The sequence below is a fragment of the Oncorhynchus nerka genome, linkage group LG2 (genome assembly GCF_034236695.1).
Source record: "Oncorhynchus nerka isolate Pitt River linkage group LG2, Oner_Uvic_2.0, whole genome shotgun sequence".
Taxonomy (NCBI): domain Eukaryota; kingdom Metazoa; phylum Chordata; class Actinopteri; order Salmoniformes; family Salmonidae; genus Oncorhynchus; species Oncorhynchus nerka.
The window spans coordinates 39474867-39489282 of NC_088397.1; the positions used below are offsets into that span (position 1 = coordinate 39474867).

At 45.7% G+C, this 14416-nt stretch overlaps 1 protein-coding gene across 1 annotated transcript in view; it reads right to left on the bottom strand.

Annotated features, from left to right (window-relative positions):
• LOC115127409 (plexin-A4-like) overlaps window positions 1-14416 on the bottom strand; it is a 97099-nt gene that overhangs the window by 40520 nt on the left and 42163 nt on the right. The window contains exon 9 of the mRNA XM_065021651.1: window positions 5464-5633. Coding sequence (XP_064877723.1) covers window positions 5464-5633 — 170 coding nt within the window. The remainder of the gene's footprint in view (window positions 1-5463; window positions 5634-14416) is intronic.

The following is a 14416-nucleotide window of genomic DNA, read 5'->3' on the forward strand; positions in this document are numbered from 1 at the left end:
TTCCCCAAACTGTCCCCAAACTGTAAAGCTTTTTCCCCAAACTGTAAAGCTTTTTCTCCAAACTGTAAAGCTTTTTCCCCAAACTGTAAAGCTTTTTCCCCAAACTGTAAAGCCTTTTCCCCAAACTGTAAAGCTTTTTCTCCAAACTGTAAAGCTTTTTCCCCAAACTGTAAAGCCTTTTCCCAAACTGTAAAGCTTTTTGTAAAGCTTTTCCAAACTGTAAAGCTTTTTCCCCAAACTGTAAAGCTTTTCTCCAAACTGTAAAGCTTTTTCCCCAAACTGTAAAGCTTTTTTTCTCCAAACTGTAAAGCTTTTTCCCAAACTGTAAAGCTTTTCTCCAAACTGTAAAACTGTAAAGCTTTTTCCAAACTGTAAAGCTTTTCCCCAAACTGTAAAGCTTTTTCTCCAAACTGTAAAGCTTTTTCTCCAAACTGTAAAGCTTTTTCCCAAACTGTAAAGCTTTTTCTCCAAACTGTAAAGCTTTTTAAAGCTTTTTCCCCAAACTGTAAAGCTTTTTTTCTCCAAACTGTAAAGCTTTTGTAAAGCTTTTTCCAAACTGTAAAGCTTTTTCTCCAAACTGTAAAGCTTTTCCCAAACTGTAAAGCTTTTTCTCCAAACTGTAAAGCTTTTTCTCCAAACTGTAAAGCTTTTTCTCCAAACTGTAAAGCTTTTTCCCCAAACTGTAAAGCTTTTTCTCCAAACTGTAAAGCTTTTTCTCCAAACTGTAAACCTTTTTCTCCAAACTGTAAAGCTTTTTCTCCAAACTGTAAAGCTTTTCTCCAAACTGTAAAGCTTTTTTTCTCCAAACTGTAAAGCTTTTTCTCCAAACTTCCTCCAAACTGTAAAGCTTTTCTCCAAACTGTAAAGCTTTTCCCCCAAACTGTAAAGCTTTTTCCCCAAACTGTAAAGCTTTTTCTCCAAACTGTAAAACTTTTTCCCCAAACTGTAAAGCTTTTTCTCCAAACTGTAAAGCTTTTTCTCCAAACTGTAAAGCTTTTTCCCCAAACTGTAAAGCTTTTTCTCCAAACTGTAAAGCTTTTTCCCCAAACTGTAAAGCTTTTTCTCCAAACTGTAAAACTTTTTCCCCAAACTGTAAAGTATGTTATTCATACTGTGGTGTCCAGGATGGAAGCCCAGGCTAGACTGGCACGAGTATGAATGAAGATCTGACTTCTGCCCAAGTGGTATTTGGTTATTGTGCAGCTTTACATTGATTGTTGTCTGTGGGGGACGTTTCATTGTCTTGGATGTTTGATCAGATATAACATATCCAATGAGTCCAAACACACTGGGGTATCTGGAGAGCTGTGCCCTTGGAATTGACATCTTCTGACATATTTTAAAGATGTTTGAATGCAGTTATGACACTGCTTTTTTCTTTACAGAGACGAAGCTAAAGTCTTCACTCAGATACTGAATGTGACTCTGTGATCTGTCAACGGTCAGTCAGACAGGAACAACCCTTTTACTCAGGGAAGGAGAGAGTGTACAGCACTGAGGCACTATACTACAGAGTATTGTCCAGGCCTAGTGAGTGTTTAGCCAGGTCCCAGAACAGTTTGTGCGGTCCTGCCAACTCCTATGGTTTATCCTGGAAATGTTATTATACATTTTTGTTAGGCAGTTCGGAGTTGTCATTGTGCATGGAGTTGTATGGTTGTTGAACTTTGAGGTCAATGGTTTTTGTTTGGCATTTTGGAGTGAAGGATCAGTCTCTTTGTGGTTCCATTACCATCCAATCCCCCTAAAGTGACTTTGGGCTTCTTGAAAAGCACTTCAAATAAAATGTATTATCATTATGGTCATTGTCATGGCTAGTGAGTGTTGGCCTAGCTAACATCAGCAGGACGAATCCCTTGGTTTCCACAGAAAGAGGACGGATGAAAGGTAAATATTGAACCAATATCTACAAATCAAATCAAACAACAGTGTAATCTTGGATCAATACTGATCCATGGTTCTGGTACTGATACTGGAGCCTATATTTCAGGCTGGGTAGAAGTAGAATGTAATGTCTATATGGAGAATGTGATTTAGTGTAATATCACTGTAACATCTCCGTTGTCAACCTTCAGAGGGATGTGTCTTCCTGTCTGCTGCTGTCATTGGGAGAGTGGTGGGTTTATGTGATTAAGGACACAGATGAGTTGTGTGTGCTGTGCAATGTGGGCATGTGTGTGCCAGTCTGCTCTAGAAGCTGGTCATTAAAACGCTGCTTGCTGAAGGGACACACACTGAAGAAAGAGGATGAGAGGGAGATGTCGACACACTGACTGCTGATCCAAAAGATACCATCTGGAGGAGCTCTAGGAGTCTGACTCACTCACTCACACACACACACACACACACACACACACACACACACACACACACACACACACACACACACACACACACACACACTGATACAGAAAGGCATGCACTCGCACAGGTATTTAAACAGATGCACAATGCATGAACACACACACACACACCCCACAAACGCTCTCTCTCTCAAACCATTAGTAATGAGGAGGGCAAGTAAAGGTCATATGCTGGGGGACAGAGGAGGCAGGTGGGAGGAGCTTTAGGAGGATGGGCTCATTGTAATGGCTGGAATGGAATCCATGGAACAGAGTGGTTGATATGTTTGGCACCATTTCATGTATTCCATTCCAGCTATTATAATGAGCCCGTCCTCCTATAGCTCCTCCCACCAGCTGTGGGATGATCACACAGTCAACCATGGTGGATGATTACACAGTCAACCATGGTGGATGATTATACAGTCAACCATGGTGGATGATCACACAGTCAACCATGGTGGATGATCACACAGTCAACCATGGTGGATGATCACACAGTCAACCATGGTGGATGATCACACAGTCAACCATGGTGGATGATCACACAGTCAACCATGGTGGATGATCATACAGTCAACCATGGTGGATGATCACACAGTCAACCATGGTGGATGATCACACAGTCAACCATGGTGGATGATTATACAGTCAACCATGGTGGATGATCACACAGTCAACCATGGTGGATGATCACACAGTCAACCATGGTGGATGATCACACAGTCAACCATGGTGGATGATTATACAGTCAACCATGGTGGATGATCACACAGTCAACCATGGTGGATGATCACACAGTCAACCATGGTGGATGATCACACAGTCAACCATGGTGGATGATCACACAGTCAACCATGGTGGATGATCACACAGTCAACCATGGTGGATGATCACACAGTCAACCATGGTGGATGATCATACAGTCAACCATGGTGGATGATCACACAGTCAACCATGGTGGATGATCACACAGTCAACCATGGTGGATGATCACACAGTCAACCATGGTGGATGATTATACAGTCAACCATGGTGGATGATCACACAGTCAACCATGGTGGATGATCACACAGTCAACCATGGTGGATGATCACACAGTCAACCATGGTGGATGATCACACAGTCAACCATGGTGGATGATCACACAGTCAACCATGCACTATACTGAGTGATGATGAAAGGTCTGTCTGTCAGAGGCTCTTCCTGTACCAGCCTGCTTCTGGGAATCAAACAATATGGCTGACAGGAAAATAGACTATTATCGACCCCTAAACAAATAAAAACTGCCTTTAATGAGGAACTATTATACCTACGCCTCACATTAATTTAGTCTACTAACATGGTCTACATATCTATGAATAACTGCAGCACAGAAAATAGACTAGACTCTCACCCAGAGACATGACAATGACAGGATTGGTTCTTGGAAACCACACACAGCTGTGTGTCTCTCAATTTCAATCTCAGGTTAGGATGGATTATTTCAATCTATCTCTGCTGCTGGAGAATTACACAGGGCAGAGAATAATCTGGTTTGACGGATATGTCCCCACTGCTTGGTGTAGAACAGGGGACATGGTGCTCTGAGCTGGCTGGGTGTATTTAATAATCTGGTTTGACGGATATGTCCCCACTGCTTGGTGTAGAACAGGGGACATGGTGCTCTGAGCTGGCTGGGTGTATTTAATAATCTGGTTTGAAGGATATGTCCCCACTGCTTGGTGTAGAACAGGGGACATGGTGCTCTGAGCTGGCTGGGTGTATTTAATAATCTGGTTTGAAGGATATGTCCCCCCTGCTTGGTGTAGAACAGGGGACATGGTGCTCTGAGCTGGCTGGGTGTATTTAATAATCTGGTTTGACGGATATGTCCCCACTGCTTGGTGTAGAACAGGGGACATGGTGCTCTGAGCTGGCTGGGTGCAGAAGGCACTGCTTGGTGTAGAACAGGGGACATGGTGCTCTGAGCTGGCTGGGTGCAGAAGGCACTGCTTGGTGTAGAACAGGGGACATGGTGCTCTGAGCTGGCTGGGTGCAGAAGGCACTGCTTGGTGTAGAACAGGGGACATGGTGCTCTGAGCTGGCTGGGTGCAGAAGGCACTGCTTGGTGTAGAACAGGGGACATGGTGCTCTAAGCTGGCTGGGTGCAGAAGGCACTAAGCGTTGTGTAAGCGTTACCAGTGTGTTATGATAAAGGACTGTTTAACGTTTCCCCTCTTGCGGGAGTGATTCCATTAATGTCTATTGTAAGAGCGACCTACAGAGCTCTTGGAAAACACTTAACACGCTCTTTTGCAAATGGTGCAATAACGCAGACACTGGGAAAGATACAAATTAGGACCATGAAGTAAATAGTCTCTCTTTCCCCCTCTCTCTCCACTCTCCTCCGGCCGACTGCCCCACAAATCAATTCCCAGCCCCATGGTCCTTTGGGCCGGAGCTGAGTGATGCATGATGGGACCATGGCGAAGGCCAGGGGCTAATGAGTTATTAGCGTGGTGTTTAACTCCCACTGAGTCCATTTCCTCTTCTCCTCCACCCCCTCCTCTCCTCTTCTCCTCCACCCCTCCACCCCCTCCTCTCCTCCTCTCCTCCACCCCCTCCTCTCCTCCTCTCCTCCACCGCCTCCTCCTCTCTTCCTCTCTCCCTCATTCTAATCCACTCCAGGTTATTTAACCCGGCCACCCCTTCAGGAGGGGGACACGGGTCTAAATTAATCAGAGGATATTCATTTGGAGTCCACTTCCTTCACCTAGCCTCCCCTGGTTTCCTCGCCCTGGCGACTACGGGCGGCTCGTTCCCGGTCGGTCACCATGGTAATGTCAGAGCTGGCTGCCCTGATTGGTTGCCTGTGGGATTAGCTCTTCATCATTGGATTTAATGAAGATTGTTCACACACTCCATGGTTCATTCAGTAGGCATGGAGGTGGTGGTGGAGCAGGCAGTGCCATCTTCTCTCTGATAAACTTCCATGTGTGTGTGTGTGTGTGTGTGTGTGTATACACAAGAGTGTACATGTGTCTGTGTTTCTACCCATATGTGTGTGTTTCTACACACCTGTTTTTAGCACAGTACACAGTAAAACAACAGAAAAGGCCAGATGTCGCCAGTGTCTCACCAGTTGCTTTTCCATGTGTGTCTGACATGCGGGTCATGGATGCTGTGCTTGTCAGCCTGCTCATCCAGGAAGTCAAACATGTACTTGATGGCCAGGGGCAGGGCGCTGCCTCGGTGGGCCGTGCTGAAGATGGTCTCAAACAGGTCGTCCACAAACTTCTGTAAAGTGCCCTGTGGAAGCAGAGAGATCAGCAGTGAGCGACAGACAACACACACAGAGACAGAGAGAATGGCGACAGGTGTCTGCAACACTGGTATCAGACACACTAGTATCAGACACATCGGTATCAGACACATCGGTATCAGACACATCGGTATCAGACACATCGGTATCAGTGTCAACACGTTATGACACAGTCATAACCATGTCATAATAGCTGACATAACTTGTCATAACCTGTCATAATATGGTTTTAACACTGTCAAGACCAATATATTTACACCTGTTGTGACATATTGGGTCATTTTATGGCTGGTTATAACACCTACATAAGAGTGTCAAAACACACATTTATTCAAATGAGTTTTTTCCCTGACAAGTTTTAAAGTTTGTTTCTTGAATTCTTTACATTAAAGTTTGTTTCTTGAATTCTTTACATTCATCTTTTATTCATCATATTTTAAATAAATAACTTGTAGAAAATACACCATCTGTCAAAAGAGGGTGTCTTGTCCTGCTCCTGAAATCTCCTTCTCATTCATCCCAGTCATCAGAAACAGAGTATTGGGGCAGGTGCATGTCTGACATCAATTTGTGTGCAATTACAATGATCATTTAATATGGTCAATAAAATAAAATAAAATACTTAGGCTATGATGTAATGGAATGTTTTTCCTTGTGTGGTAGGTTTGGTGGGTTTTGACACTTATGTAGGTGTCATAACCAGCCATAAAATAACACAATATATGTCACAACAGATCAAAATGTCATGAGTGTTATGACCTTATTATAACAGGTTATGACACGTCACGTCGATATTATGACATGGTTATGACACGTTCCGTCAGATATTATGACATGGTTATGACACGTTACGCCAGATATTATGACATGGTTATGACACGTTCCGTCAGATATTATGACATGGTTATGACACGTTACGTCAGATATTATGACATGGTTATGACATGTCACGCCAGATATTATGACATGGTTATGACACGCCACGCCAGATATTATGACATGGTTATGACACGTTCCGTCCAGATATTATGACATGGTTATGACACGTTACGCCAGATATTATGACATGGTTATGACCGTGGTCATAACGTGTTCTGACACCGGTGTCAAGTGTTACCGACGCATCAAACTCATGGTTTCCATGGTTTCCATGTGTTTGATACCATTCCATTCACTACATTCCATCCATTATTATGAGCCATCCTCCCCTCACCAGCCTCCGGTGGTGTGTGCGTCTGACTGAGAGTGGGTTTTATCCTGTGTATCTCATGGTGTTTCCTGATGTGTTTTTCTCTCACTCTCTCTGGTCCTAAATCTCTGGGCTTTGATGGGAAATTGTTTTTTCACAGTTCACTTTGAATAATATCTGGGAACAGGAGGTGCATCTCCTAAGCCTCTGTGTGTGGAGGGATTAGCTCACACACTGCACCATTGACCCTAATTTGATTTAATGTTCTCGTCTTTAAGGAGGAGAGAAGAGAGAGAACGAGATAGATAGAAAGAGAAAATCTAATCCACTTGTAAGGAATGAGCTGATAGAATGCGAGGGGGAGAAGAGAGGAGAGGACAGAATGAAGAAAAGCGACAGTGAGGGAAGCCTATCTGGAAAGAGCCACAAGCGCGCAGTGTGTCAGATGAGGTGTGCACAAGCGGCAAATAAAAATCCCAATTTGGGTGGAGCGGTGACTGAGTCAGAGAGGAGAGAGGGAGGGGGGCGTGAGGAGGATCCAGTTAGCTGACAATCACAGCCGGGATTCTACCATGTCCCACATTTCTGACAGCTTATCATTTGCCTATGAAGATGAAAATATACATTTCTTCCTCAAACCCTGTGTAGTCATGGGGACCGTTTAGTGGCAGGGAGGCTGTTATACATGTAGTGTGTGTGTGTGTGTGTGTTATACGTGTGTATGTGAGTCTTTGTGAGTAAGGAATCCCACAGGCAGACAACTTCATCATGATAGTCCTTCATCTGTCCCCTGAGAGCACAAGCTGCCATTACAGCCCACTGAAAACACAAACACACACACACACACACACACACACACACACACACACACACACACACACACACACACACACACACACACACACACACACACACACACACACACACACACACACACACACACACACACAGAGAGAGAGAGAGAGAAACCTGGCCCATCATTACACTGCACTTTAAAGACAATGTGTAATCTAGAATTTAGCCTCACAGACAGTGTTGCCTGCATCAGAACTACCCTGTCATTTAGGATGAGGACAGACAGTGTTGCCTGCATCAGAACTACCCTGTCATTTAGGATGAGGACAGACAGTGTTGTCTGCATCAGAACTACCCTGTCATTTAGGATGAGGACAGACAGTGTTGCCTGCATCAGAACTACCCTGTCATTTAGGATGAGGACAGACAGTGTTGCCTGCATCAGAACTACCCTGTCATTTAGGATGAGGACAGACAGTGTTGCCTGCATCAGAACTACCCTGTCATTTAGGGTGAGGACAGACAGTGCTGCCTGCATCAGAACTACCCTGTCATTTAGGATGAGGACAGACAGTGTTGCCTGCATCAGAACTACCCTGTCATTTAGGATGAGGACAGACAGTGCTGCCTGCATCAGAACTACCCTGTCATTTAGGATGAGGACAGACAGTGTTGCCTGCATCAGAACTACCCTGTCATTTAGGATGAGGACAGACAGTGCTGCCTGCATCAGAACTACCCTGTCATTTAGGATGAGGACAGACAGTGTTGCCTGCATCAGAACTACCCTGTCATTTAGGATGAGGACAGACAGTGCTGCCTGCATCAGAACTACCCTGTCATTTAGGATGAGGACAGACAGTGCTGCCTGCATCAGAACTACCCTGTCATTTAGGATGAGGACAGACAGTGCTGCCTGCATCAGAACTACCCTGTCATTTAGGATGAGGACAGACAGTGTTGCCTGCATCAGAACTACCCTGTCATTTAGGATGAGGGCAGACAGTGTTGCCTGCATCAGAACTACCCTGTCATTTAGGATGAGGACAGACAGTGCTGCCTGCATCAGAACTACCCTGTCATTTAGGATGAGGACAGACAGTGTTGCCTGCATCAGAACTACCCTGTCATTTAGGATGAGGACAGACAGTGCTGCCTGCATCAGAACTACCCTGTCATTTAGGATGAGGACAGACAGTGTTGCCTGCATCAGAACTACCCTGTCATTTAGGATGAGGACAGACAGTGCTGCCTGCATCAGAACTACCCTGTCATTTAGGATGAGGACAGACAGTGTTGCCTGCATCAGAACTACCCTGTCATTTAGGATGAGGACAGACAGTGCTGCCTGCATCAGAACTACCCTGTCATTTAGGATGAGGACAGACAGTGTTGCCTGCATCAGAACTACCCTGTCATTTAGGATGAGGACAGACAGTGCTGCCTGCATCAGAACTACCCTGTCATTTAGGATGAGGACAGACAGTGTTGCCTGCATCAGAACTACCCTGTCATTTAGGATGAGGACAGACAGTGCTGCCTGCATCAGAACTACCCTGTCATTTAGGATGAGGACAGACAGTGCTGCCTGCATCAGAACTACCCTGTCATTTAGGATGAGGACAGACAGTGCTGCCTGCATCAGAACTACCCTGTCATTTAGGATGAGGACAGACAGTGTTGCCTGCATCAGAACTACCCTGTCATTTAGGATGAGGACAGACAGTGTTGCCTGCATCAGAACTACCCTGTCATTTAGATGAGGACAGACAGTGTTGCCTGCATCAGAACTACCCTGTCATTTAGGATGAGGACAGACAGTGTTCCTGCATCAGAACTACCCTGTCATTTAGGATGAGGACAGACAGTGTTGCCTGCATCAGAACTACCCTGTCATTTAGGATGAGGACAGACAGTGTTGCCTGCATCAGAACTACCCTGTCATTTAGGATGAGGACAGACAGTGCTGCCTGCATCAGAACTACCCTGTCATTTAGGATGAGGACAGACAGTGTTGCCTGCATCAGAACTACCCTGTCATTTAGGATGAGGACAGACAGTGCTGCCTGCATCAGAACTACCCTGTCATTTAGGATGAGGACAGACAGTGTTGCCTGCATCAGAACTACCCTGTCATTTAGGATGAGGACAGACAGTGCTGCCTGCATCAGAACTACCCTGTCATTTAGGATGAGGACAGACAGTGTTGCCTGCATCAGAACTACCCTGTCATTTAGGATGAGGACAGACAGTGTTGCCTGCATCAGAACTACCCTGTCATTTAGGATGAGGACAGACAGTGTTGCCTGCATCAGAACTACCCTGTCATTTAGGATGAGGACAGACAGTGTTGCCTGCATCAGAACTACCCTGTCATTTAGGATGAGGACAGACAGTGTTGCCTGCATCAGAACTACCCTGTCATTTAGATGAGGACAGACAGTGTTGTCTGCATCAGAACTACCCTGTCATTTAGGATGAGGACAGACAGTGTTGCCTGCATCAGAACTACCCTGTCATTTAGGATGAGGACAGACAGTGTTTCCTGCATCAGAACTACCCTGTCATTTAGGATGAGGACAGACAGTGTTGCCTGCATCAGAACTACCCTGTCATTTAGGATGAGGACAGACAGTGTTGCCTGCATCAGAACTACCCTGTCATTTAGGATGATGAGGACAGACAGTGTTGCCTGCATCAGAACTACCCTTTCATTTAGAATGAGGACAGACAGTGCTGCCTGCATCAGAACTACCCTGTCATTTAGTATGAGGACAGACAGTGTTGCCTGCATCAGAACTACCCTGTCATTTAGGATGAGGACAGACAGTGTTGCCTGCATCAGAACTACCCTGTCATTTAGGATGAGGACAGACAGTGTTTCCTGCATCAGAACTACCCTGTCATTTAGGATGAGGACAGACAGTGTTGCCTGCATCAGAACTACCCTGTCATTTAGGATGAGGACAGACAGTGTTTCCTGCATCAGAACTACCCTGTCATTTAGGATGAGGACAGACAGTGTTGCCTGCATCAGAACTACCCTGTCATTTAGGATGAGGACAGACAGTGTTGCCTGCATCAGAACTACCCTGTCATTTAGGATGAGGACAGACAGTGTTGCCTGCATCAGAACTACCCTTTCATTTAGGATGAGGACAGACAGTGTTGCCTGCATCAGAACTACCCTGTCATTTAGGATGAGGACAGACAGTGTTGCCTGCATCAGAACTACCCTGTCATTTAGGATGAGGACAGACAGTGTTGCCTGCATCAGAACTACCCTGTCATTTAGGATGAGGACAGACAGTGTTGCCTGCATCAGAACTACCCTGTCATTTAGAATGAGGACAGACAGTGCTGCCTGCATCAGAACTACCCTGTCATTTAGGATGAGGACAGACAGTGTTGCCTGCATCAGAACTACCCTGTCATTTAGGATGAGGACAGACAGTGTTGCCTGCATCAGAACTACCCTGTCATTTAGGATGAGGACAGACAGTGTTTCCTGCATCAGAACTACCCTGTCATTTAGGATGAGGACAGACAGTGTTGCCTGCATCAGAACTACCCTGTCATTTAGGATGAGGACAGACAGTGTTGCCTGCATCAGAACTACCCTGTCATTTAGGATGAGGACAGACAGTATTGCCTGCATCAGAACTACCCTTTCATTTAGGATGAGGACAGACAGTGTTGCCTGCATCAGAACTACCCTTTCATTTAGAATGAGGACAGACAGTGCTGCCTGCATCAGAACTACCCTGTCATTTAGTATGAGGACAGACAGTGTTGCCTGCATCAGAACTACCCTGTCATTTAGGATGAGGACAGACAGTGTTGCCTGCATCAGAACTACCCTGTCATTTAGGATGAGGACAGACAGTGTTTCCTGCATCAGAACTACCCTGTCATTTAGGATGAGGACAGACAGTGTTGCCTGCATCAGAACTACCCTGTCATTTAGGATGAGGACAGACAGTGTTGCCTGCATCAGAACTACCCTTTCATTTAGGATGAGGACAGACAGTGCTGCCTGCATCAGAACTACCCTGTCATTTAGGATGAGGACAGACAGTGTTGCCTGCATCAGAACTACCCTGTCATTTAGGATGAGGACAGACAGTGTTGCCTGCATCAGAACTACCCTGTCATTTAGGATGAGGACAGACAGTGTTTCCTGCATCAGAACTACCCTGTCATTTAGGATGAGGACAGACAGTGTTGCCTGCATCAGAACTACCCTGTCATTTAGGATGAGGACAGACAGTGTTGCCTGCATCAGAACTACCCTGTCATTTAGGATGAGGACAGACAGTGTTGCCTGCATCAGAACTACCCTGTCATTTAGGATGAGGACAGACAGTGTTGCCTGCATCAGAACTACCCTTTCATTTAGAATGAGGACAGACAGTGCTGCCTGCATCAGAACTACCCTGTCATTTAGTATGAGGACAGACAGTGTTGCCTGCATCAGAACTACCCTGTCATTTAGGATGAGGACAGACAGTGTTGCCTGCATCAGAACTACCCTGTCATTTAGGATGAGGACAGACAGTGTTGCCTGCATCAGAACTACCCTGTCATTTAGGATGAGGACAGACAGTGTTGCCTGCATCAGAACTACCCTGTCATTTAGGATGAGGACAGACAGTGTTTCCTGCATCAGAACTACCCTGTCATTTAGGATGAGGACAGACAGTGTTGCCTGCATCAGAACTACCCTGTCATTTAGGATGAGGACAGACAGTGTTGCCTGCATCAGAACTACCCTGTCATTTAGGATGAGGACAGACAGTGTTTCCTGCATCAGAACTACCCTGTCATTTAGGATGAGGACAGACAGTGTTGCCTGCATCAGAACTACCCTGTCATTTAGGATGAGGACAGACAGTGTTGCCTGCATCAGAACTACCCTGTCATTTAGGATGAGGACAGACAGTGTTGCCTGCATCAGAACTACCCTGTCATTTAGGATGAGGACAGACAGTGTTGCCTGCATCAGAACTACCCTGTCATTTAGGATGAGGACAGACAGTGTTGCCTGCATCAGAACTACCCTGTCATTTAGGATGAGGACAGACAGTGTTGCCTGCATCAGAACTACCCTGTCATTTAGGATGAGGACAGACAGTGTTTCCTGCATCAGAACTACCCTGTCATTTAGGATGAGGACAGACAGTGTTGCCTGCATCAGAACTACCCTGTCATTTAGGATGAGGACAGACAGTGTTTCCTGCATCAGAACTACCCTGTCATTTAGGATGAGGACAGACAGTGTTGCCTGCATCAGAACTACCCTGTCATTTAGGATGAGGACAGACAGTGTTGCCTGCATCAGAACTACCCTGTCATTTAGGATGAGGACAGACAGTGTTGCCTGCATCAGAACTACCCTTTCATTTAGGATGAGGACAGACAGTGTTGCCTGCATCAGAACTACCCTGTCATTTAGGATGAGGACAGACAGTGTTGCCTGCATCAGAACTACCCTGTCATTTAGGATGAGGACAGACAGTGTTGCCTGCATCAGAACTACCCTGTCATTTAGGATGAGACAGACAGTGTTGCCTGCATCAGAACTACCCTGTCATTTAGAATGAGGACAGACAGTGCTGCCTGCATCAGAATTACCCTGTCATTTAGTATGATAACAGACAGTGTTGCCTGCATCAGAACTACCCTGTCATTTAGGATGAGGACAGACAGTGTTGCCTGCATCAGAACTACCCTGTCATTTAGGATGAGGACAGACAGTGTTTCCTGCATCAGAACTACCCTGTCATTTAGGATGAGGACAGACAGTGTTGCCTGCATCAGAACTACCCTGTCATTTAGGATGAGGACAGACAGTGTTGCCTGCATCAGAACTACCCTGTCATTTAGGATGAGGACAGACAGTGTTGCCTGCATCAGAACTACCCTTTCATTTAGGATGAGGACAGACAGTGTTGCCTGCATCAGAACTACCCTGTCATTTAGGATGAGGACAGACAGTGTTGCCTGCATCAGAACTACCCTGTCATTTAGGATGAGGACAGACAGTGTTGCCTGCATCAGAACTACCCTGTCATTTAGGATGAGGACAGACAGTGTTGCCTGCATCAGAACTACCCTGTCATTTAGAATGAGGACAGACAGTGCTGCCTGCATCAGAACTACCCTGTCATTTAGGATGAGGACAGACAGTGTTGCCTGCATCAGAACTACCCTGTCATTTAGGATGAGGACAGACAGTGTTGCCTGCATCAGAACTACCCTTTCATTTAGGATGAGGACAGACAGTGTTGCCTGCATCAGAACTACCCTGTCATTTAGGATGAGGACAGACAGTGTTGCCTGCATCAGAACTACCCTGTCATTTAGGATGAGGACAGACAGTGTTGCCTGCATCAGAACTACCCTGTCATTTAGGATGAGACAGACAGTGTTGCCTGCATCAGAACTACCCTGTCATTTAGAATGAGGACAGACAGTGCTGCCTGCATCAGAATTACCCTGTCATTTAGTATGATAACAGACAGTGTTTCCTGCATCAGAACTACCCTGTCATTTAGGATGAGGACAGACAGTGTTGCCTGCATCAGAACTACCCTGTCATTTAGGATGAGGACAGACAGTGTTGCCTGCATCAGAACTACCCTGTCATTTAGGATGAGGACAGACAGTATTGCCTGCATCAGAACTACCCTTCATTTAGGATCATTTAGAACTACCCTGATTTAGAGGACAGACAGTGTTGCCTGCATCAGAACTACCCTGTCATTTAGGATGAGGACAGACAGT